Source organism: Aythya marila, assembly GCF_965140915.1.
Source record: "Aythya marila genome assembly, chromosome: 1".
Lineage (NCBI taxonomy): Eukaryota > Metazoa > Chordata > Aves > Anseriformes > Anatidae > Aythya > Aythya marila.
Window position 1 is genome coordinate 128028231 of NC_139042.1, and position 24117 is coordinate 128052347.

The following is a 24117-nucleotide window of genomic DNA, read 5'->3' on the forward strand; positions in this document are numbered from 1 at the left end:
ACAGAGACAGGCTTCTCAGCACTTATGCCAAAACCTTTATTTCCTGTTATCTTCCTGTAAACCTTCCAAGGTCTGTGCAATTAGCTGCATGGTGTAGAAGTGAGGCAATACAGGAACAAAATTCCTGTGCCAGAAGGAGCTTCTTCCTTCAAGAGTTTCAATGTACTTATGGGCTTCTGTTTGTTCAAAATAGGCAAGAGTTTCGATTTTTTTCATACACAATAGCTTTGTGGACTATAGCCAAATATACTGAAAAGTTTGGTACATTTGGAACCACTCAAGGGACCCATAGTGAAAAGTATAGCAGGCAACAATTGTCATGAAAATAAACTCTTTTAAAATGAAGTATTTTCCATCTTCCCCATCCCTAGAAATGTTCAAGGCAAGGCTGGATGTGACTTTGAGCAACCTGGTCTAGTGGCACATATCCCTACTCCTGGAAGGGGGGTTGGAACTGATTGTTAAGGTCCCTTCCAACCCAAACAATTCTATGATTGTATGATTCAATGTTTTTCAGAGTCTTGCAATGATGATTGATATCACCTTAAATCACCTCTAAAATATTCTTCAAAATGAACTTCATAATACAGAAATACATTTAGCTGTATTTCTCCAGAAATATACATGAGCTGGTAATTGCATATAAACATAACAAACTGAGTCATTCAATTAGTATTCTATAGGAAATTCTATTACCGTAAAAACATCTATTATTATGTTACACATTCTTGCAAGAGTACTCATAAAAACAGCTGTTACTTATTTCTGTCATTAGCAATTGAATGCTGATGTGATATTAAAAAGTGTAAGGTAGGGTGGGATTACATGAATATCCCTTGACAAATCTGCTCATGAAGATGCTATTTCAGAAGTTCAGAGCTTTGTTTGGATGACAGTCTTGCCAAGTAATAAGGTAGTACTTCATCTGCTGGTAGCATTAACAGTATGATCCTGTCTTTCTTGAACTTCTCATAATTTTGATTTTTGATTATTTACACACACCATATGAGGCATATTATCCCACAGGTAGCTCTAGATCTTCTTTGGCAAGAGTGCAGATGTAGACATGAGCTGAATTAGAGACTTGATTTTTGGGGGGACTTTCTTTCTGTGCTGGTGCATATGCACCTTTTGCATTTATACCTTATTGAAGTCTCTCCTTCTCCTGTACCCTTCACGTCAGATGCAGCTGGTCAGGAAAGTACCACCTTATATGTATGTTGCAAACCTAGTGCTGTAAGTCATCCTTTGGACTTCACCTCTGGTCAGGCATCCCGAAGCATAAGTTTCATACATACATGTAAGTTACAAGTGATTTTAAATATATGTATATCAATAACACATTCATGAAACAGTCAAGAGGTTGGGTTCAGCTAAATTGCATATGAAGTGAATTTCACAGAATCACAGAATCACAGAATTTTCTAGGTTGGAAGAGACCTCAAGGTCATCGAGTCCAACCTCCAACCTAACGCTAACAGCCCTCCACTAAACCATATCCCTAAGCTCTACATCTAAACGTCTTTTGAAGACTTCCAGGGATGGTGACTCCACCACTTCCCTGGGCAGCCTGTTCCAGTGCCTCACAACCCTTTCAGTGAAGAAGTTCTTCCTAACATCTAACCTAAAACTCCCCTGGCTCAACTTAAACCCATTCCCCCTCGTCCTGTCACCAGGCACGTGGGAGAACAGGCCAACCCCCACCTCGCTACAGCCTCCCTTGAGGTACCTATAAAGAGCGATAAGGTCACCCCTGAGCCTCCTCTTCTCCAGGCTGAACAAGCCCAGCTCCCTCAGCCGCTCCTCGTAGGACTTGTTCTCCAGGCCCCTCACCAGCTTTGTCGCCCTTCTCTGCACCCGCTCAAGCACCTCCATGTCCTTCTTGTAGCGAGGGGCCCAAAACTGAACACAGTACTCGAGGTGCGGCCTCACCAGAGCTGAGTACAGGGGGACGATCACCTCCCTAGCCCTGCTGGTCACACTGTTCCTCATACAAGCCAGGATGCCGTTGGCCTTCTTGGCCACCTGAGCACACTGCTGGCTCATATTCAGCCGACTATCCACCATCACTCCCAGGTCCTTCTCTGCCTGGCAGCTTTCCAACCATTCCTCTCCCAGCCTGTAGCTCTGCTTGGGGTTATTGCGCCCCAGGTGCAGGACCCGGCACTTGGCCTTGTTAAACTTCATGCAGTTGACCTCAGCCCATCGGTGCAGCCTATCCAGATCCTGAATTTGTTGGCATTCAAGTCTTCCAAGGGATATGCAATTTTCAGGAGGCATCTGACCTCCTCAGATCTTTAAATGTGTACTGGTAGTTAAGGTTTTGGTGCCTTAGCTGGTCAGATATTCTTTAAACTAGCTTGAAACTCCTTCTGCTATTATTTGTTGGTTTGTTGACTTCAGCAGGCTGGTGATATCACTTGAAGGTGTGTTCCACTGCAGAAAAGATCTTGTCTTTCACTGTTTTCAATATCACCCCATGCCTCCCTGCAATTTAGAGCCGATAAAGAAAGTCAATTTGCTTGTTTGGTAAACTTACCTCAGCCTTTTTTTTTTTTTTAATTGTTGTTGATTATTAAAGTTCCTTGAACATGGCTTATACCTTTGTAACACTGGGAAAATGAAAATAAATTGGATATCAGGTCTGAGACTTTGAGACTTTCCCACTTTATACAACTTGGTTTTGATTCTGTGGATGACTGAAATAATGTAATGATGGTCTAAAGACTGGAAAAAGTTAAAAAAAAAAAAAAAGAAAAAAAAAGGTCTTAAATTTGGTGCAATAACTTGGTTAATATCAAGAAACAGTTCTCACTTCTTCAAGCAATTTTATCTATATTAAAAGAAACTTTTTAGGTAGTTAAGTAATTTTGGTCTTATTTTACAAGAGAGTTAGCTAAATGCTCAGAACTACAAGGAGCATGGCTAAAAGAGGTGAAGTTAGAACCCATTATGTTTTGAAATCTAGATGAGTACAAAAGCACATCTGTTTCTTATGAGGTGTAGGTGGGTAAAGCAAAGCACACAGGCTTGTCAGATCTGATAAGCCTCCACTGTGGTGTAAAGAGCATCAGTAGGATGTAGCCTAGATATCCAGAACAAACTGATCCACTTCTCTTTATCTTTCTCAAGTATTGAAACAGGTTTGTTTTGTTAGTGTGTTCTTTTAACAGTTTTGTTCAGAACAATCAGAAGACTAAACAACAAACACTGTATTGGGTAGAACCTCTCAGAACTATTTTACTGATGGTATTAATATTGATAACTAATTTGTGGCAAATACCAATGTAGTGTGCAAGAAATTTGTAGGTTTTAAAATAGGTAGAATATTCAATCTTTTAAATCTCAGATTGACTTGTCTGAACTGACAGTCGTATATTGTACATAACTGAATTGCTTTTACTACGCCAGCAATACATATTCCTACAACACCTTTTCTTCTTGACCAGTCACTGAATGAAAAACCCAATTCACTTTGGCATTCAGAGCTCCCTTAATACTTCTGCAGTGAAAGAGTTATATTTTTTTTCTGTTTCATGAAACTGAAAGCCACGAGGCTATGTTCCCCATAGACTTGCTCTGACAGTTGTACTGAAATCCATCAAAGGCCACCCATCATAGGAGTGCACAAAGTACCATGTTATTGATGCAATCTGTCCATCCGCCAGTCATGCTAATGAACATCTGCAATAGTACCATTGGGAATACTTCAGGAACAGGACAAGTTTGAAAAAATGAAATACACTTCATGGTAGTTTTTGGAAGAACTCATTCCAGCTTACATCAGTAATATCATACTTTGCCTCAAATGAAGTGCACTTGTGAAAATTCACTTAGATTATGTTTTTGTTTGTTTGTTTGTTTGTTTTCCAGTGTAGAAAGGTTTGATGGAAAATATTGTGTCTGTATTCCTGAGTTTTATACTACCATATAAATATCTTCTCAGCAAACATTACTTAAAATTACTAGAAAACAGTAATAAAATATTCTCATCTATACATAATAACAGATGGAAAAGGTTTGTCTAATTTACTGACTCACACAGATAAATCACCCAAACCTTTTAAGAATTTGGGCACCAAAACTTTAGAAATGAATTTTATTGGCTAAAGTGAAATTAAAAACTCTGAGGAAGGATGTTTATAGGAAATTATGAAAAACAAAAAAGCAAACAAACAAAAAAAAACACAAACAAACAACAACAAAAAAAAACAGCATGTAAAGTAGACTGTTGTGTCCTTTAACCTGAATCAATGACGACTTGGATAAAAATAAATAAATAAATAAACAAACCATGATACTAAAGGTTAGTCCAACTTTCTCCTAATCTGGGTTACCCTTCTGGTAACCCCAACCTCAAAGCCCACATCCTAAATCACCTTTTCTAAAGGTGATTAATCTCCCTTATAATTTCCATGTCATGAAGCATATTAGTTGTCCAACAGCATTAACAGAGTGATGTGTTTGGATCAAAACCTCCTATCACATGATATTTCTAATTATCCCATTGTCAAAAGCTAATCTTCAGTGTTTTGCTCTTCAGAAGTGCTTATGACATATCTGGTAACTGACAAAATGCAGTGGAACTGCATTATAATGCTACTCTCTTTTTTTCAGAGTTCTGCTAATAAACCATGTCCACTGGAAAAATAACAGGGAAAGTATGCACCCCAGATGCAGGTACACCTCAGATGACCAAGCAGAACCACAGAGCATGGCATTGCACTGCTTATTGGTGGGACAGAGCCTGAGTGCTGTCTCAGCATTGGTACTTCCACAGAGGAATGAATCACATAAATCACAATTACTGATTTAAGCCAGTGCCATTTAAGGCTCTCTGTATTGTTCCTTGGTATGGCTGCTGAAGATCACAGATAGGAAAACTTGGTATCACTGTCAAACTCAATAATTTTTCATGTTTGTTTAAAATCAGCAAATGTGACTACCCAGAGCTTGGATATAAGCGGACGATTCCCCCTGAATTTGCTCTCCTTTCCTTGAGTGAATGAATGAATGAGTGAGTGGGTGTGTGTTCCTACCATTCCCTGCTTTCTCTTTTTCTGGTCTTGACTGAATTTGAGCACATAAAATGAAAACTAATGGCTACCTGTGATGGGCTGAAGCATTGCTCCAGACTGTTTTCCAGGTATTGTCCAACAGACTGTTTTCCAGGTTATTGTCTAGGCATGATTCCTCATTTTCTACTGTTTGAAAAGCTGTCATGTCATGTCCTGAAGAAATCTGCAGAAGAAATGCTGGTCTGGCTCCCACATGAAGATTTGGCTAGGCTCCCAAGTGTGAGACTAAAGGTCAGTGGTTCACTCCTGTGGAGTCCCAGTCCTGTTCAGCATTCATTTTCCTTTTCTTTCCAGTTCCCTAATCTGATAAATCATGTGGGGAGAGGGAGGGGGAGGAGTATGTGATGTAACCTCGTCTCCTGCAAAGTTACGAAACTGCCTTCAGCAACAACACGGTGTCTGCATCTCGCGGTGATTTTACGGTGGGTACTTGTGGGGGATGCTGTGTTGTACTTAAAAGGCATGAAGATCAGCCACATCTGTGTGAGACACACCAGACAGACCACTTACTCACTTCGTTTCTTCAGAGGAAAGCTGGACATGATGTCTGCTTAATGGCACATGCTCTTGCAGCTTCTTATTTTGCTGTCTGCTGCATGTACCCAGAGTGACAGGAAAACAGGTGATATGCTGGGGACACCCTGAAGAAAGGGAGACTTAAGCCATCTGAACTGGTGGGGTAAGTCTATTCTTCCTTCACAGTTTTTTTCTTTCACTCATTTCTTTCATGAGGCATGAAGTCTATGGTTTGAGGGAAGCAAAAGAAGTGGAGTGGAGTGATCTGGAATGTGTAAGGAATGTCCAAGGGCATGTAGCCATATGAAATCCCTGCTGGATTGACTCTGAGCCAGCTGATAATCACTAACTAATCTCTCTGCTGGCAGGTTCTGCCCAGATTACAAGGGTGTGTGCCTCTGTGCCAGGATGCATACAAGATTCGCTCACTCTCAGAGCCTATGTCAGAGAAGCAGACCAAAGAGTGTTTTGACTGCAGTGATTGACTGCAGAAGAGAAATATGTGCAACTATGCTTATATCACCATAATGGTGCTGTGTTTGCTGATGCATGTCAGGCTGTGAGGTCTGCAGATGGGGAGGTGTAGGTAAAGGTACATTTTGTTGTGTTTCACTAGAGTAAATCCGTGTACAATTGGGATATAGTCAGGCATGTTAGTTCAAATTTTTTTTTTGTACATAGGTACAGCTGGTAAATAGTGCACTCTATGCATTTGTAGTTCGAGCAGAACTGTGTGGTCTGGGTATTAGGAAAATGTTTATACTCATAAAGCCCCTTAAAAACGTATTTATACTAGTATAAGAGGTCTTATATTATGCCACAGTTTTTCCTGCCATGTAATGTACAAGCTACTGTTCTTGCAGCAGGAACCTCAGTGGGCACAGGAGAGGAGACAGTTCCAGAGGTGGTATGGGTATTCTTAGACTCAGCAATCTATGAGAAGTCAAAGCAGAAAATGTGTTTTTCTCAGTACCAGGAGGAGATGAATCTGGGAAGAAGATGTCCTTACATATTTTCTAATGAAACAAAACTACAACAGATAACAAAGGCTGTTGGAAATCACTGCAATAAAGTGTTTTCTAGGTGAACTTTGGCACTTCTGAATACCATTGAAAAGATCTCCCTACTAAAGGAAAATAGGGAACAGAAGAAACAACATTTTATATATGAGTATTATACTTTATAATAATATACTATATTATAGTATAACTAGATAAAGCAAAAACAAACAAACAAACCCCACAATTTATACTGTTCCTCAGAAAGCTAAAGAACCAACATAGCTTAGTCAACATCTCTAGAGTTGCAAGAGTGATAAATTAGTCCTAAATTGCATGTTAGCATGCAATCTCCATGAAAGCCTCTGAAAGAATTCAATTTTGACACCTGGTCTGTGTCCTAGTGCAAATGTTGTGCCTACACTGCTTTTTCTGTTGTGCCTAACATAATCACATGGTAGACAGAGCTCTTTATATTTTGAATACAGATAGTCAAGGTATTTTTTGCTGGTGAAACATCAACAAGGCAGTGAAATCTTGACATACAGAAGGTAAACAAATAGCTAAACATTACAAGAGGATTCTTCTCCTTCCTTCTTAAAATATGGTTCTGATCCTGGTCCAAAGTTACAGTTCCTAGAGAGAGCAAATTATTTTGTTTTTAATGACTGGAGTCCTGAGCTTTGTCTAACGTGTCTCCTTTTTCAGGGCTCAGCCAAGGCTAGGATAAATGGGGCTGATATGATCCTGAGAATGTTCATTTTGATTTCTTTCTAGAACTTGTGATGGCTTCAACTTTGCAGAAAACTCAAGAATTCTACAACTGGATCCTTGAAAGTGGAGGTAGGTAGAGATGCTCTCTTAAATAGAAATTTCCACATGAACAGCATGATCACAAAGAACAAACCTATCAGTGTGATCCTCCTATGAGCCCACATTTTTTTCACTTTTCTTTCCTCATCATCCTGAACTTTCTTTAAGTCTTCAAATATATCTCAGGGACACTCCAGTTTTATGAGAGTAAGGATGATGGGGGATTTTCCTACATTGGGGAATTCCCAACAACTTTCTGTTTAACTTACAATGGACTCTGACAGGATGGCAAGAAAGATGTGCTAAGGACTATATTATAAGTCTGGAATATTATAGATTTTTTAATTTATTTTTAATGCATGTGTTGTGGGAAAACATAGTAAATCAAAGAGTTGATACTCTAAGATTTAAACTCCTTGTGATGCAAGTTCAAGTCAAACCAGTAATCAAGATACTGACAGAAAACACAGCTCAGTGTTTGAGGTTTTCCACTTTGTAGTTAGGAGACCTCAGGTCTTCAGTAGCTATAAATTCAGTTTGGCAAAGCTCTATGAGAACTCCAAGGTTAAATGTCACAAGTTTGTATGCAGCTGCCAAGAAAGACAGGAGGGTTATTGTTGTTGGTGACTCGATTCTTAGGGGAACAGAGGGCCCTATTTGTCGGCCTGACCCTACCCGTAGGGAAGTCTGCTGTCTCCCTGGGGCCAGGGTCAGGGACGTTGCCAGGAAGCTTCCTAACCTGGTACGCCCCTCTGATTATTACCCCCTTTTGATAGTCCAGGCGGGCAGTGATAACATCGAAGAGAGGAGCCTCAAGGCTATCAAAAGGGACTTTAGGGGAATGGGTCGGTTAGTGGATGGAGCGGGAGTGCAGGTGGTGTTTTCGTCCATCCCTATGGTGGCAGGGAGGGGTTCAGAGAGGACACGGAAAGCCCACCTGTTAAACACGTGGCTCCGGGGCTGGTGCCAACGCAGAAATTTTGGGTTTTTTGATCATGGGGCACTTTACTCAGCACCTGGCCTGATGGCCGCAGACGGGTCCCTATCTTTTAGGGGAAAAAGGATCCTGGGCCAGGAACTGGCAGGGCTCATTGAGAGGGCTTTAAACTAGGTAGGAAGGGGGATGGGGCTGAAGCTAGGATTGTTGGGGCTGTGCCAGGGGGAACAATGGCAAGGCCGGAGGATAAGGCAATGGCCCAGCTGAAGTGCATCTACACCAATGCACGCAGCATGGGTAACAAACAGGAGGAGCTGGAAGCCATCGTGCGGCAGGCAGGCTACGACTTGGTTGCCATCACGGAGACGTGGTGGGACCAGTCTCATGACTGGAGTGCTGCAATGCCTGGCTATAAGCTCTATAGAAGGGACAGGCAGCATAGAAGGGGTGGTGGTGTGGCTCTCTATATTAGAGAGTCTTTCGAGGTTGTAGAACTCGAGGTTGGGAATGACAAGGTCGAGTCCCTTTGGGTTAGGATCGGCAGGGACAACAAGGCTAGTGTCCTGGTCGGGGTCTGCTATAGACCGCCGAACCAGGATGAGGAGACGGATGAGGAATTCTACAGGCAGCTGACAGAGGTTGCAAAATCATCAGCTCTTGTACTCGTGGGGGACTTCAACTTCCCTGACATATCCTGGAAGCACAACACAGCCCTGAGAAAGCAGTCTAGGAGGTTTCTGGAGAGCGTGGAAGATAGCTTCCTGACGCAGCTGGTTAGTGAGCCTACCAGGGGAGGTGCCCCGCTAGACCTTCTCTTCACAAACAGAGAAGGACTGGTGGAGGACGTGATCGTCGGGAGCTGTCTCGGGCAGAGTGACCACGCAATGGTGGAGTTCACTATTCTTGGCGAGGCCAGGAAGGGGACCAGTAAAACCGCTGTATTGGACTTTCGGAGGGCTGACTTTGAGCTGCTCAGGACTCTAGTTGGTGGAGTCCCTTGGGAGGCGGTTCTGAAGGGCAGAGGGGTCCAGGAAGGCTGGGCGATCTTCAAGAGGGAAGTCTTCATGGCGCAGGAACGGTCTGTCCCCACGTGCCCAAAGAGGAGCTGGCGGGGAAGAAGACCGGCCTGGCTCAACAGAGAATTGTGGCTTGATCTTAGGAGGAAAAAGAGGGTTTATAAGCTTTGGAAAAGTGGGCAGGCCACTAAGGAGGACTTTAAAGAAGTAGCGAGGCTGTGCAGGGACAAAATTAGGAAGGCCAAAGCTCATCTAGAGCTCAATCTGGCTACTGCCGTTAAAGATAACAAAAAACGTTTCTATAAATACATCAACACAAAAAGGAGGACTAAGGAGAATCTCCATCCTTTACTGGATGTGGGGGGAAACTTAGTTACAAGAGATGAGGAAAAGGCGGAGGTGCTCAATGCCTTCTTTGCCTCAGTCTTTAGCGGCAATACCGGATGTTCTCTGGATACTCAGTACCCTGAGCTGGTGGAAGGGGATGGGGAGCAGGATGTGGCCCTCATTATCCATGAAGAACTGGTTGGTGACCTGCTACGGCACTTAGATGTGCACAAGTCAATGGGGCCGGATGGGATCCACCCAAGGGTACTGAGGGAACTGGCAGAGGAGCTGGCCAAGCCACTGTCCATCATTTATCAACAATCCTGGCTATCGGGGGAGGTCCCAATCAACTGGCGGCTAGCAAACGTGACGCCCATCTACAAGAAGGGCCGGAGGGCAGACCCGGGAAACTACAGGCCTGTCAGTTTGACCTCAGTGCCAGGAAAGCTCATGGAGCAGATCCTCCTGAGAGTCATCATGCAGCACTTGAAGGGGAAGCAGGCGATCAGGCCCAGTCAGCATGGCTTTATGAAAGGCAGGTCATGCCTGACGAACCTGATCTCCTTCTATGACAGAGTGACGCGCTGGGTGGATGAGGGAAAGGCTGTGGATGTGGTCTACCTTGACTTCAGCAAGGCTTTTGACACCGTCTCCCACAGCATTCTCCTCAAGAAACTGGCTGTTCTTGGCTTGGACTGGCGCACGCTTCTTTGGGTTAGAAACTGGCTGGATAGCCGGGCCCAAAGAGTCGTGGTGAATGGAGCCAAGTCCAGTTGGAGGCCAGTCACTAGTGGCGTCCCCCAGGGCTCGGTGCTGGGGCCGGTCCTCTTTAATATCTTCATCGATGATCTGGACGAGGGCATCGAGTGCACCCTCAGTAAGTTCGCAGATGACACCAAGTTAGGTGCGTGTGTCGATCTGCTTGAGGGTAGGAAAGCTCTGCAGGAGGATCTGGATAGGCTGCACCGATGGGCTGAGGTCAACTGCATGAAGTTTAACAAGGCCAAGTGCCGGGTCCTGCACCTGGGGCGCAATAACCCCAAGCAGAGCTACAGGCTGGGAGAGGAATGGTTGGAAAGCTGCCAGGCAGAGAAGGACCTGGGAGTGATGGTGGATAGTCGGCTGAATATGAGCCAGCAGTGTGCTCAGGTGGCCAAGAAGGCCAACGGCATCCTGGCTTGTATGAGGAACAGTGTGACCAGCAGGGCTAGGGAGGTGATCGTCCCCCTGTACTCAGCTCTGGTGAGGCCGCACCTCGAGTACTGTGTTCAGTTTTGGGCCCCTCGCTACAAGAAGGACATGGAGGTGCTTGAGCGGGTGCAGAGAAGGGCGACAAAGCTGGTGAGGGGCCTGGAGAACAAGTCCTACGAGGAGCGGCTGAGGGAGCTGGGCTTGTTCAGCCTGGAGAAGAGGAGGCTCAGGGGCGACCTTATCGCTCTTTATAGGTACCTCAAGGGAGGCTGTAGCGAGGTGGGGGTTGGCCTGTTCTCCCACGTGCCTGGTGACAGGACGAGGGGGAATGGGTTTAAGTTGAGCCAGGGGAGTTTTAGGTTAGATGTTAGGAAGAACTTCTTCACTGAAAGGGTTGTGAGGCACTGGAACAGGCTGCCCAGGGAAGTGGTGGAGTCACCATCCCTGGAAGTCTTCAAAAGACGTTTAGATGTAGAGCTTAGGGATATGGTTTAGTGGAGGGCTGTTAGCGTTAGGTTGGAGGTTGGACTCGATGACCTTGAGGTCTCTTCCAACCTAGAAAATTCTGTGATTCTGTGATTCTGTGCCATGGCAGGTTTATGTGGTGGTTCTGGTAAGGGAAGGACATGGGACGTAGACTGTTGGTCATAAATGTTTCAGAACTTGAATTTCAGAAGAGTTTGAATGGGAATTCAGGACTTCTGACAGACTGTTAAATCCAGAAGTGGAATATCAAAGAACTCTTGACAAAGCCTTTAAATTACATAAAACAGGAATAGTAAAAAACTTGGAGGTCTAAAAGGAATGGAGATTAGCAAAGTGCTGTGGACAGGAATGTCATTTTTAAAAAATACCCTGGAGCTCATGGCATGTTGATTGAGCCAATGAATAAAGTTCAGAAGAGGACTTCAGCAAGCATCCCCTATGAGAGGCCTTTAGGACTGGCAGGTCAAGAAGCAAAGGGAGATGATGAGGAAGTTTAGTAGAGCAGTGACTGACTCGGAAATAGGAGAGGAATGCATGGATGAGAACAACAGCATTTTTGCCTCCTGCATTTCTGTGGGTCAGGGATGAGGCAGGATTAGGAGGAGGAAGAGTGACAGAAAATCTGTTGAGCTTTCTTTTCATGAAGAACTGAAGAGCAACTTTAGCACAGAGAAGAGTTTTGTCACTTTGCAGAAAAAAAAGCTGTGCTTTTAAGAGGGTCCACCCTATAAGTAGATATAAAAATAAGGGAGTGGAGAATTTCAGATGTCCTGAACATTGTGTGTCATGAAGGAAATAACATTAGTGATGGAAACAATCTATTATTTAGCTGTAAAGTTTTATGCTCTTGAAGATTCAGGAACTCTTTGCTTTGTTTTGTGCATCTCTGATGCAGGTGTCTCAAGCTACTTCTTATTCCAGTGTGTGGGACAGTGTTGCAGCCAGGGGTGAGGAGTCCAGCTCCTGACAGGAAAGACCTGTTCCCTACTGTGCCACAGGAGGTTGGTGCTCAGCAAAGCAGTCCTATGGGCACTACAGCCCTAATCCTAATGTAGTGCTAAAGCTGTTTAGCGATCTGTCACATGGAGCCTCAGTGTTTTCTGCCTTTGAGCGTGCCACAGAGAGCAGGATGAAGGGAAATAATTAAATATATCTGCTACACAATGTGGAAGATGAGCAAATTTGACTGTGTGTTTTGCTTTTCAGATCCAAGGACAGACCCATGGCCTCTGGTCCACTCTCCACTGCCAGTTACACTCCTTTTTGCCTTCTACCTCCTTGTTGTGGCACTGGGGCCCTTCTACATGCGTAACCAGAAACCGCTGAAGCTGCGAGGTCTACTGGTTGCCTACAATCTATCCATGATGATGCTATCAAGTTACATGTTTTATGAGGTGAGGAGACAGGATTGCTCCCTTCTGGATAAGAATCAGGGAACTGTTTGAAAGCCAGAAACATTTTAACAGCTTTAGATGTTGGACTCTAATGAACGGAGTGGGTGCTGATTTGGACATATCTACATTTTGCCACAAGAGGGGCAATACTGCCCTGTTAAAAGGGATGAAATATTTCCAAAGTATACCTTATTTCCTACCATTTTTGAATCTTCCTCTCATTAATAAAATTCATGTTGAAATAATCCTGAATGAAAAAGTTAAAAATTGATATTTCCTACAGTGTATGGAGGATGTGTGACACTTTTTCTCATGCCTGGCTGGTGAGGGACCCACCTCTAGGAGAACTGCTTTTTCAGACTTGTACAATCTTCTCCAGGACTGCCAAGCACACTATAGCTTCCTGCTGTCAAGAGTACTGATGACATTGTTTTCTTCTCAATGTCCAAACCTTTCTACAAGTTAACATGCCACTCTTCAAGATAGTACTGCTGAATTGTTTTGAAAAACTTTTTAATATCAACAAATTTGCCCTTTCAATTTATGATGTAATTCGTACTGGTTGTCTGTGCATGGTTGTTTGGTTGCACTGGTATAATTAATATAGTTCTTGGTTTTCCAATTAATAGGCAAATGCAAACAGCCAAAACAAAATAGTACAAAGTCTTTGCAAATGAGAACACAGAGAGATTCTTGCAGAGAGATTCTGAAGCCTAGAATTCATTATTCCTGCTAAATTTTTTGAGCACTCTCATTGTTACATAAAGAGTTATAAATATGCACAGAACAAATTTCCTTTTTCACATTCCAACACAGATGTGAAGTACTTTGTTTTAGGCTTTTACTATTTGTTCAGCTATATAAATTACATTGATCTTCTATCAGTGAACACTAAATAAAGATCCTATGACTTTTAGCATTAATACTTGCATCTTTTTGGAACAGATGGTGTTGAACATAAAATGGATCTCATTGCTTTTCTTTTGTTTCAGTTTCTGATAACTTCAGTCTTGGATGACTACAGCTACCTGTGCCAGCCAGTGGATTATAGCCAAAGTGAACTAGGAATGAGGGTATACTTTTATAAAAAACTTGCCTTAGTCCCTGTTCCTCCTGTTGGTATACAGATTATTTGCCTGGTAAACAGCAGTTGTCATCCCTAAGAACTTCTTCAACAGTTACACTTTGCTTTAGTTCTGAACAAATTAATCATCTCAGCTAATGTAGCCATCTAAGTTCTGTCTTTGATCACTGCAGTGAAGGTATTCCTACCACCTGAAAGGTAGACATCTAGTATAGCTATTGTAAATTACATCTGAAAAATATGTCTCTTTCCATTGATTATGTAAGGATTCTGAGTGATCACTGCCAACTAGAAAAACAATTTTCATATACCAAAATTTCCATGGCACAAATCTTACTCAAAATTTCTTTTAGCTGGAGGATTTGACTAAAAAATTCCTTGTCTGCCTATCACAGGGGGATTTCGGTCCCACCAACTTCAGCTTTCCAAAATGCTGATTGAGTTTCTTCTGTCTGACTACAGAGGTATTGTTTTTCTTCTGGATGCTAACAGGTTTTGAACACATCTAAGCATGGATATCAGCTTTCCAGTTCTTCAAATATTTGCCATCATGCTGGAAATGTTTTCAGGGCAGCACACCCTTGCCTTATCAAAGAGCAAGGAATTTAGTAAACACTCATCTATACTGCTAAAGAAACCTGGAATGCTTTTCCTGCAGATCAACAGTCCTTCCTGAGCTCCCAACGTGAAAAAAACAACTGTCATTAAAAAGAAAAAACAAACAAACAAACAAAAAACACCACAACAAACAACAACAACAAAACACTTAGCTTTTCTCCTTTGCTGTCCATCCCAGGTTGGCAGTGTTCACACACTTCATAGTTAAAAGTCTCAGGCAGTCATTTTGCGTTGAGGTCTAACAGCGTTTCCTTGTGATGACCGGCAGATGGCAAGAGTGTGTTGGTGGTTCTTCTTCTCCAAAGTCATCGAACTGCTTGATACGGTAAGGAAAGCTTGGCTCGGCTCCGTAGCAGAACTGGCGCTGTAAACAAATTGCTTCCTTGTCAGAATGGGGCAGAGTGCCATAAGCTAATGTCCTTGGTTGATCCTGTATTGATTCAGTTGGTGCTTTTTAGTAAATGCTGTTTTTCATGCGTTCTGTTCTGCCTGCTAATGTGAGTAAGGCTGATACTGTTAAAGGAGAGGGTGCAGCTTCAGTGTGCTGGTTTATGACAGCATTTTGTATGCAAGTGCCCAGCAATGCCACAGGATATCATGCTGATAGTTTTCCTCAAAAACCTCTTTCCAGAAGAAAAGAATCATTCCTGTGCAGTTTGCCCATCTCTGTCCCAGTGGCTGCACACTTTCCACTCTCCAGCACTCTCCCTGTGGGAGGACATTCCCTCCTGACCACAGTGCTGGGGAGAAGCTCTAAGAATGGCTATTAACAGATGGTCTCTCAAAATCTTAGCTACCAGTTGATTAAGGCTGCTGGATATTTGCTGCCAGACAGAACATGCCACTGGCCATTTGGCTGAATAACAGTGGTTAGCTGGGCAGGAAAGAAACTGCACACATACAAGTATGTGTTCTGCTTATCTGACATAGATTGTTCTAGAGCTGTGGGTTAAAAGTTTGTGCCCCATGTAAAACTGAAAGTTCACCTGAAGACAGTATTATTTTATAGCTTGTCTGTCAGGTGTTCTCCTATATAATAAAGAGTTGACTGAACTAACAAGGGAATCATATCTCTCTGATAGGTCAGCAGGAGTAAACTGTATCCTGACCAAAGACTTCGCAGTCTAGTGCTCTTTGTGAGACAAATTGATAACACACTGTCTGAAAAGTGAATCAGCACATGGAGCCCTCCTAGGCTTCTTGCCAGTGAGTTCACCAATCCCATCTCTGCTTTTATCAGCAAGAAAAGCAGCTTTTTGTCAGTCCTGGGTCCCTGAAAAGCAGATTCACATTTTGATAGTGTGTGTGCGCGCACAAGTACAGTGACATGACACATATTCATATATGAAAATCATTCTCTTTACTAATGCAAATTCCAGAGGATTTGGACATTCATCACAGCACTGTAGATCATTCTCTGGTACCAGTAAGAATCTAATCTTTGTCCTGAAAAGGATCAGACCAAAGCAGCTGTAAATTATATGGAAGCTCAGTCAGAGACTCGAGATGAGTCCTCTTTGGACCTTAGGACCTGAATCCAAAGGTAAAAATAGTTGGGACTCAGTGGAAGAAACGGTATCCTTCAGTTTCTCTTCATTACAGATAATATGGGATGTAATGCATGTTTTGAATTTCACCAGTTTCTATCAAGAGCAGAGGAAATGAGTTTTGGAAGATTTAGAATCATTATTCACTACTGTTATCACTATCACATTTAGCATAAAATCTTCTATCAAAACATACCAACTCAAGATTTTCCTTTGGCTTCTTTCAGGTTTTCATTATTCTGCGCAAGAAACAAGAACAGGTGACTTTTCTGCATGTGTATCATCATGGCACTATGCTGTTCAACTGGTGGTCAGGGGTGAAATACGTGCCTGGAGGACAAGGTAAGTGGACACCTTGTGTTTTAATTTTCTTGCGGAGATAGCATAAACAGTGCAGATGGGCTGACTGGTAGGTAGAAAGCTCACTTATTTCCAAAGGTGTGAAAAACATGTGCATTTCAGTTGGTAACATCTGCTCAGCTCTTTGGGCTATTTAGACTGCTATAGTAACTGCCTCTTCCAGTAGAAGAATGTGCCAGTCATTCCCTGTCCACGCAGAAACAGTATTATCCTATACTAGGCCTATTTATATCTCCATCTAGACCAGCACTCTCCATTCAGCTGGGCCTGATGCAGTGGTACAGGTTCTGTCTCTGTTTCCTGTTCTGACTGTACCCAGTTCTCCCTCATTTCCTTTCTGGTCTGTATTCAGACTGCTTTCTTTTACCAGTATAGGTGGGCTCTACACAAGAAGCTAGGGTAAACTCTCTGGGGGGAGTCATTTTAACTACATGGCCTTGACACGTGAATGGTATGAAATGCCTGGGTCAGAAGATCAAGTACCTCTGTCTTTGAGGCACTTCTCTGTCCCAGAACACTAGATATGGGATGGAAATATGTTGAAAGGTGCAGGGAGAATATGAAATACATCCTAGGTAGAATCTCGATTGAAAGTTCACACATATGGGTAGTATTCTCCTCTGTCCCAGAACACTAGATATGGGATGGAAATATGTTGAAAGGTGCAGGGAGAATATGAAATACATCCTAGGTAGAATCTCGATTGAAAGTTCACACATATGGGTAGTATTTTGAAAGCACCATCACAGTGGATGTGAGCTCACCAAAAGGTTAATTTTGAATGGTTCATATGCCTTGTTCATACTGACTTCTTTACTCCTCAGCTTTCTTTATTGGGATGCTAAACTCCTTTGTACACATCTTCATGTACGGCTATTATGCCCTGGCCAGCCTGGGACCACAGATGCACTGTTACCTGTGGTGGAAGCGTTACCTAACCATCATGCAGCTGGTAATTAATTCATGTGTTTATCTCTACATTTCCATGTCTTGGGTGTGAAGGCACCTTCTGTCTGTCTCTGTTCCTTCACTGGCACAGGTCTTTGTGCTTGCTGTTTATGGAAATCACCATGTCCTTAGGTTTCCTAATGTATCAGTAATAGAGGTGAATTGGATGATTACCTGCTCTAAATGGTACTCTCAGGAAACTACCAAGAGGCCTTCAGCGACTGCATTAGTTTCCAACACTTATCCCTCTTCTGCTTTATGTGGCAACCTTTTCACCCTGCGGAACCCTAAAAACAGCTTGATCTTGAGAGGTGTGTGGCAGTTAATTTTGAAAGCTTTGAATTTTCAGGAGGGCAGGAGATTGGGCAGCCTTCACTGAATTTCTTCAGAAGGGAAGAGTATATATAACTGCAGACAAACAGAGGGGAGTTAAAGAAAAATGTGTGAGTTTCACTTGCTATGTAGATAGGCCCTTTGAATTTTCTCTTCCTCATCTCTGAAGAGGTGACAAATTTGTACAACCCTTTGTTTTTTTCAAAGATACAGAATAAAAGCCATGTTACAGACAAGGACAATGGTTGTAGTTAAGCATGTGAGAGAGCTAATGCCACATAAAGAGAGGTTATGGAAACAAAAAGTATTCAGTTGCCAAAAAGAGAAGGAAAAGCTAGGGTAAATATAAAATAGTGTTGGGTAGATGGCTGGTCCAGAATTCTTATTTATCCTTAATGGCAAAAGCAGAACAAGAAAATTTTGTAAGAAATTAAGATACTTGTGATGCAAAAAGCAGGAAATCAGCTTTCATTTAATATACATTCAGTAGGTAGAACTCATTGCATCAGAGTATTAAGTGACGTGGTAGAATACAAAGGAAAAAGGATTCATGTCAAAGTGGATAAAAGTAACATCTGTACCACCTCTCTCTAAGCTAAAATAGCAATCAAAATCATTAACAGTATAATAATCTGATTACCAATAGGGAAGACATGGATTCTCCCACCGTTAGTTTCCATATTCCAAAACAACTGTTACCAGTTTGCGACAGAAAAGTGACACAAAGGCAATGGTGTTCTCCTAGGTGGGAGAGGCTGGATTTCAAATATGCTCCTTGCAGCAGTGCATAAGACTCAATGTTTGGTGGACATGTTGTGTTCCTTTTTAAATTGGGGAAAACACTGCTGGACTTGAAAAGCAAGTTTTTCAGGGATGTCAGGAGAAACAAGCCAGTATTACTCTGGGTTGAGAATGCTATGAGTATGTAGTATGTTGTGATATTCTTTATGATAAATTAAACATTCAGTTGGGATATGTAGGATCCCTAATCTGTCTGCTTCTTTTTTCCACCTTTTCCAGTGCCAGTTTGTGGCCATCGCTGTTCATTCTTCCTACAACCTCTTCACAGAATGCCCGTTCCCTGATGGTTTCAACATTGCAGTCTTCCTTTACATTCTCAGCCTCATTGCTCTCTTCCTACACTACTACTATTGGACGTACACTAGGGGAAAGAAGAAGAAGCTAACTTAAAGAAAACCAAAGAGGAGAGTGAGCATATTTGCAAATTCTCTGCTGCTTCTGTCATGATTGCATGAAGGAAAACGTATCTGGGGAGTGTATGTGAGGCTCGTGTGTGCAAACCCTTGGTTGCCTTCAAATATTTCAAGTTTGGAAGAGAAAAAGAACAACATAAACTCAAGAGTTAAGATATTAATGGGCTCACTTACTTGAAGCTGGTACAAAGCCAAGCCACGTAGTCATCAATGCAGAAGTCTTTGTGAAATTAGCACCATAAGAGCTCCACTTTCCGTTCCATCTGTCAGCATGGTTTGCAAAGTCTATCATTCAACTATGAGTCCTTGACTCATTTCTGTAGAGTTTCTTTCCATTCATAAGACCATCTCAGCTTACCATTGTAGACCAGGCAGGCTCAGGTACCTCCAGCCTCAAAGCAGTGTCCATGTGACAGCAGCAGCCAGGAATTACTGTAACTGTGGGATGCACTCACCTGTACACTTCACCCCAGCCTTTCCTACTGAGGAAACTTCCAGTAGGACTGTGATGAATTACAGCTATATGGCCCTTATGGTTTCACTTTATGTTAGAGTAACCATGAAGGAAACTGGACATTACTTTGCCCAACTGAACAGCTGCCTCTGTTCTTTCACTATTCTGAAGCTAAAGACGGCATTATTGTCTCTAATATGTCACACAAGCCTTTCCATCCTGACTAGGAAACTAATGTAGTAAGAATCATAATGTAACACTTTCTGGAATGCTGGAATGTTTATTTGCCTTTTGTTGCTTTCATATCAATAGAGAAGTTTTCATGCATGAGGACTATTTGGTATTGCTTGCTATAGATGCCATATTTTTGGTTAGGAAGAATAAATTAAGGCTCTCCATTGATAATTTTTTTCTCCCATTTGTTATTACTATTATTATTTCAAACTTTTGCCTCTTATCAAAGATGAAAAGTTTTCCACCACCTTAAGCAATATCTTTCATACCAAACTGTATGAGCATTAATACAAAATTTATGAAGTCAACTCACTGGCTAGTGCAAAGCTGCATAGCTCCGGTGAATTTATTGATTCACTTGTTGGCTCCTTTTTTGCTCCTAAATCAATTAGAACTAGAGTTTGGCACTTCCATTCATCTATAGACAGTTAAGTAATGTTAAAAATTTGGTCTTGAAAATCTAAAATTCAGATTTTAAACTATGTAGTTTTATTTATTTATTCCATTCTACTTTTTTGATTAAAAATAGTGATTTAAAAGTAGTGATTTTTTTTTTTTTTTTCACAGTTGAAATGCAAAGTTCTTAAAAGCCAAATTCACATGAAATTTAAACAGTCTATATTTTATGGAAAAGTCCAGGAGAGTAATCTACTGCCTAAATGGGTGCATACGAAAAAAAAAATGCACATCTTACATCAATCTGGAACTTACTAGATATCCAAAATAAATGCTACTTGTTCATCACTGATTTGTGTGCATATGCCAAACTTTTCTCTCAGCTGCTACATTCACACTTATAAGATAAATTAGTATTCTTCCATTCCTTCTTCACACACAATGATTCTATGATATTACCACAGTGATACATTATAAATGTAATTCCATTGATTTGAGTATTCTGATTTTCATTGGTGAATATGAAAAGCAAATCAGGCCTTATTTCAATCTGTGTTAGCTGTCCTTCCTGCCAAATATTTCTCTCTGCTACTTGTTATATGAATTATGCTGCTTTTCCATAATATAATGCAACTGCTGTTAAAGCTTTAAATGATAAACCTCTGGGTGAGTCCTTGGTTCTTCTCTTTGTTTGGTGAAGCAGGAGAAATAAATCTTCTGTGTATCTAGCATACTGTATTCACAGTCAAGGTTTCCCAAGGGGCCTCTCCAGCACTGAAGACTGGTGCAAGTAAAGCTCTTTTATTGTTTGGATAAGATTACTCAACACTTTTGCAAATCTACTACTTAAATAAATATATATATATATATATATATATATATAACTTTTTATTGTTGTTTTAAGCAGTGCATGGAGATTAATTTGTGTATGACAGAGCTTACTGCAATGGATTCTAGACTGTGACTGGCAGCATAGTTAATGACAAAATGCAAAGGAATGAGTTTGCCACCTGCTATCTTGTTATAAGCGACTGAGTACCTAACACACATCACTGTAATTGTTTGTCCTAGACAAGTAACCTCTGATCTATCTATACCTGTCCTTCCTCCTTAGCCTGGTTGAGCGGCCTGATCTTGCACTTCTGAACTGGTAGAAACATTTTGTCAGCGTGACTTCAGTGGGCATAGGATGAAAATGAAGTTATTTTCATTTAGGTGATAAGGAAGGATTAAGTTTGCCCAGAAACATCCTGCTTTGCATACTTAAATAGATGTTTATGTAGAGCACAACTATTGCAAAAGCATCAACACAAAATTCACTTGTGAGACTACTTGCTTTAACAGGGAAGATAACGTTGCATAGGTGTAACCTTCTGGCTCTTCAGGTCATGATTCTTTCCTCTTTTAGACTGCATTCCTTTGTCTTCATTCTTCTATTTTAAATTGGGATATCCAAGTTGGTACTGTCCACTTGCTGTTGTGACAAAAGCAAAAAACTGAGAGTACAGGTACACACTTCTGGAATTTAAAAGAGAATAAAGGCAAAGAATGAGATTTCCCCTCTAAGCTAAGTCCCTAGAGTTAAAGATTACATCGCAGTAATGCACTGTGAGCCACAAGGGCTGGAAATTACAAATTGCAAGTTTGGATGATTCATACTGTCTGGCAGAGTCCAACACTTTGAGGCTGAATTGAAGATATCCTGTTGCAGCTGGATTTATACAAACCTTTGGGCCAAATGCTGATCCCACCAATATCAATGACAAAGCCTGCAGACTTCGCTGGAAACAAGATGGCACAGCTGTGTGAAAAACAATGCACTCAGCTACATGGTGTCGTTTTGGTGTGAGCAGACTAAAGTGCTATTCAAGCTCAATGGATGACTTCCAAGGGCACAGTTGTGTGCAGGCATCTCCCCTGTAAAATGTGGGTCATTATACCTCCTTGGAGTAGTTTGTACTTACAAAATTAAAGCATAATGTAAGTAGTCTGTTTAAATGAATAAGCCTGATAACTGGTACTGTTCAACATCTTTTCTACTGTTCAAGTCAATGTAAATTATGGATGTTTTGATGAAATTACTTTCAAATTAACCTGATCACTTACTCAGTGCTTACTATCTCTTGGAAGATAAATGAGAGGGATTCTAATTTTAATCAAAGCAAAATACACACACAAAACAATCAATTGCTATTTACTTTTTTTTTTTCCATTACTGTGTGATGGAAAGTTTCCAGAATTTATGTTTAAAATTGCATAACAATATAAAAGTGTGGAACATGATTGGGTTTTAACTATTGGAGTATTTCTGGATGCTATCAGAAAATATGTCAGTATATATTAAAAAAAAAAAAAAAAAGGAGAATTACTCTAAACAATCAATTAAGCAAAAGCAGGATGCCTCAGATTGCTTTGTACAATAAATAAAAATCTGTTGATACAGATACAAGACATCTCCACGCTAAATATTAAATAAATAAATAAGTAAATAAGCTGATACTATATATAGAAGAGTGTGAATTTGTTGAATTCATTAATGAATAACTTCTTGGATTAGGCCTTGATAGATGAAGTGCTCGCATCCAGATGTTTAGTGTGATTTGTCAATGGCCTTGTATTTAATCCTCCTGAACAGGAAATAAGAGTCTTTTCTCTGGGGTCTCCCTTGGGGACTGTGGCAGTCTCTCTGTCATACACTCTCTCTCTGCCCTGAATCATCACAACAGAGGATCAGGCTGCTGGGGAATTAACCAAGTGGAGGAGGATCAGATTTGCCTTTAACCCTTTGATTTCTTCTCAGCTTTGGATGGCCTTCTCACCATATGACATGATGGTAATGTTATTTGGTCAATACATAGAGATAAAAAAGTGGAGTTGCCCATGTTGTCCCACAAGGTGTATTTGTGGCATCCCTGTCCCCACAAAATGTGTTGAAGCTCACACGCCTGGTTCCACCACCACGGAAGGCTGGGGCTGTGGGCAGATCAAGCCGGTGGAGGCTGGTGGATGTGTATCCACATCTCAGAACTGTATGTTAATTTTTGGGATGCTGCTGCTCCACAGCTGCTGTCAGTGATAGAGTTGGCCCAGGAGGGAGTGCTTGTGAAAGGGAAGGGTATTTCCAAGGTGCCTCCAGCCAAGTATGCCAGAACATGCATAGCACATGTGTGTCTGCATATGGGTAGATTAATACAGCATCTGCAGACTGCCTCCATTTCTGATCTCTCTACATATGAAACCCCCACATAGGGCAGGTAATTCATTTCTCAGGAAGGCACCGTCCAGCAAGGTGTGGGAGCATCCTACTGAATGACAGCTCCCAGAAGCTACTCCTGCTGCATAATAGCATGGGCGCTACTCATCAGCCCGTGACAGCTTGGGTCAGCCAGCTGCATCTATCTCAGTACCTCAGAGGAGGGAAAGGCCAGAGCTAGTATGAATATACATCATATGCAGGCCACACTGATGAGGTAAAGAAATTACAGACATCTCACGTGTGGTGCACATGATTAAACACATCAGAGCATAGTTATGTGTAATTCAGGTCCCTTGCAGGATGCTGTGCAGGGCAAAATGATAAGGTCCTTCTTTTATCCCCATGGAGACCTTGGTAAGGGGGCGCTGGGAATCTCACCTTTAGGGAGAAGATGGAAAATCTCTATTTTGGACAGAATTTCTTCTGCAAAGCTTGTGTGTGCCTCTCACAGGAACTAGTTGGTAAAGTAGGGAATCTTGGAAGAGTCACACACTAGATGGGGGAGGCGAAGCAACACTAGCATCACCTCATTTAGAGGGGATGACAACAGGCATCATGACTGGATTAGGAGAACTGAGTGGCAGTGGGAACTTCATGGAATGGTAAATTTGGGTGTGGATGTGCTGGAATGTATGGGACTGACTGCACATGTGCATGTGTTTAGGGTAAAAAAAATAGGGTTTTTTTGTTAACTCACCAGTAGAGAGAGAACTATTCTCTTTGTCAGAGAATACCTGGTTATAACATCAGTAGCACAGCACTTGATATGTCCCACTAGTCTTGTGTCATATTTTCTCTCAATATTTTTGCTTTTTGCTGTTTGGGCTGTTCTTCAAGAAAGTGTTTGTAGTCATTTCATCACAGTGAGAAAATTAGGAATGCTTATTTAACATTGCCCTTTGAAATTTGCTGATTGA

General features: G+C 41.7%; 1 protein-coding gene across 2 annotated transcripts; it reads left to right on the forward strand.

The window, feature by feature from the left end:
* Nucleotides 1-5474: 5474 nt before the first annotated feature.
* LOC309873979 (very long chain fatty acid elongase 4-like) lies at nucleotides 5475-22581 on the forward strand. 2 transcript variants are annotated; one of them, XM_082751844.1, is made up of 9 exons: nucleotides 5475-5500; nucleotides 5652-5757; nucleotides 7370-7435; nucleotides 12569-12756; nucleotides 13749-13829; nucleotides 14727-14783; nucleotides 16233-16347; nucleotides 17190-17317; nucleotides 18667-22581. In XM_082751844.1, exons 3-9 carry the CDS (start codon nucleotides 7378-7380, stop codon nucleotides 18835-18837), a joined length of 798 nt encoding a protein of 265 aa, XP_082607970.1. In that variant the 5' UTR covers nucleotides 5475-5500; nucleotides 5652-5757; nucleotides 7370-7377; the 3' UTR covers nucleotides 18838-22581. The 2 variants fall into 2 exon arrangements, with proteins under 2 accessions (XP_082607970.1, XP_082607969.1); XM_082751843.1 differs by lacking the exons at nucleotides 5475-5500; nucleotides 5652-5757 and adding an exon at nucleotides 6062-6180.
* The last annotated feature ends 1536 nt before the right edge of the window (nucleotides 22582-24117 follow it).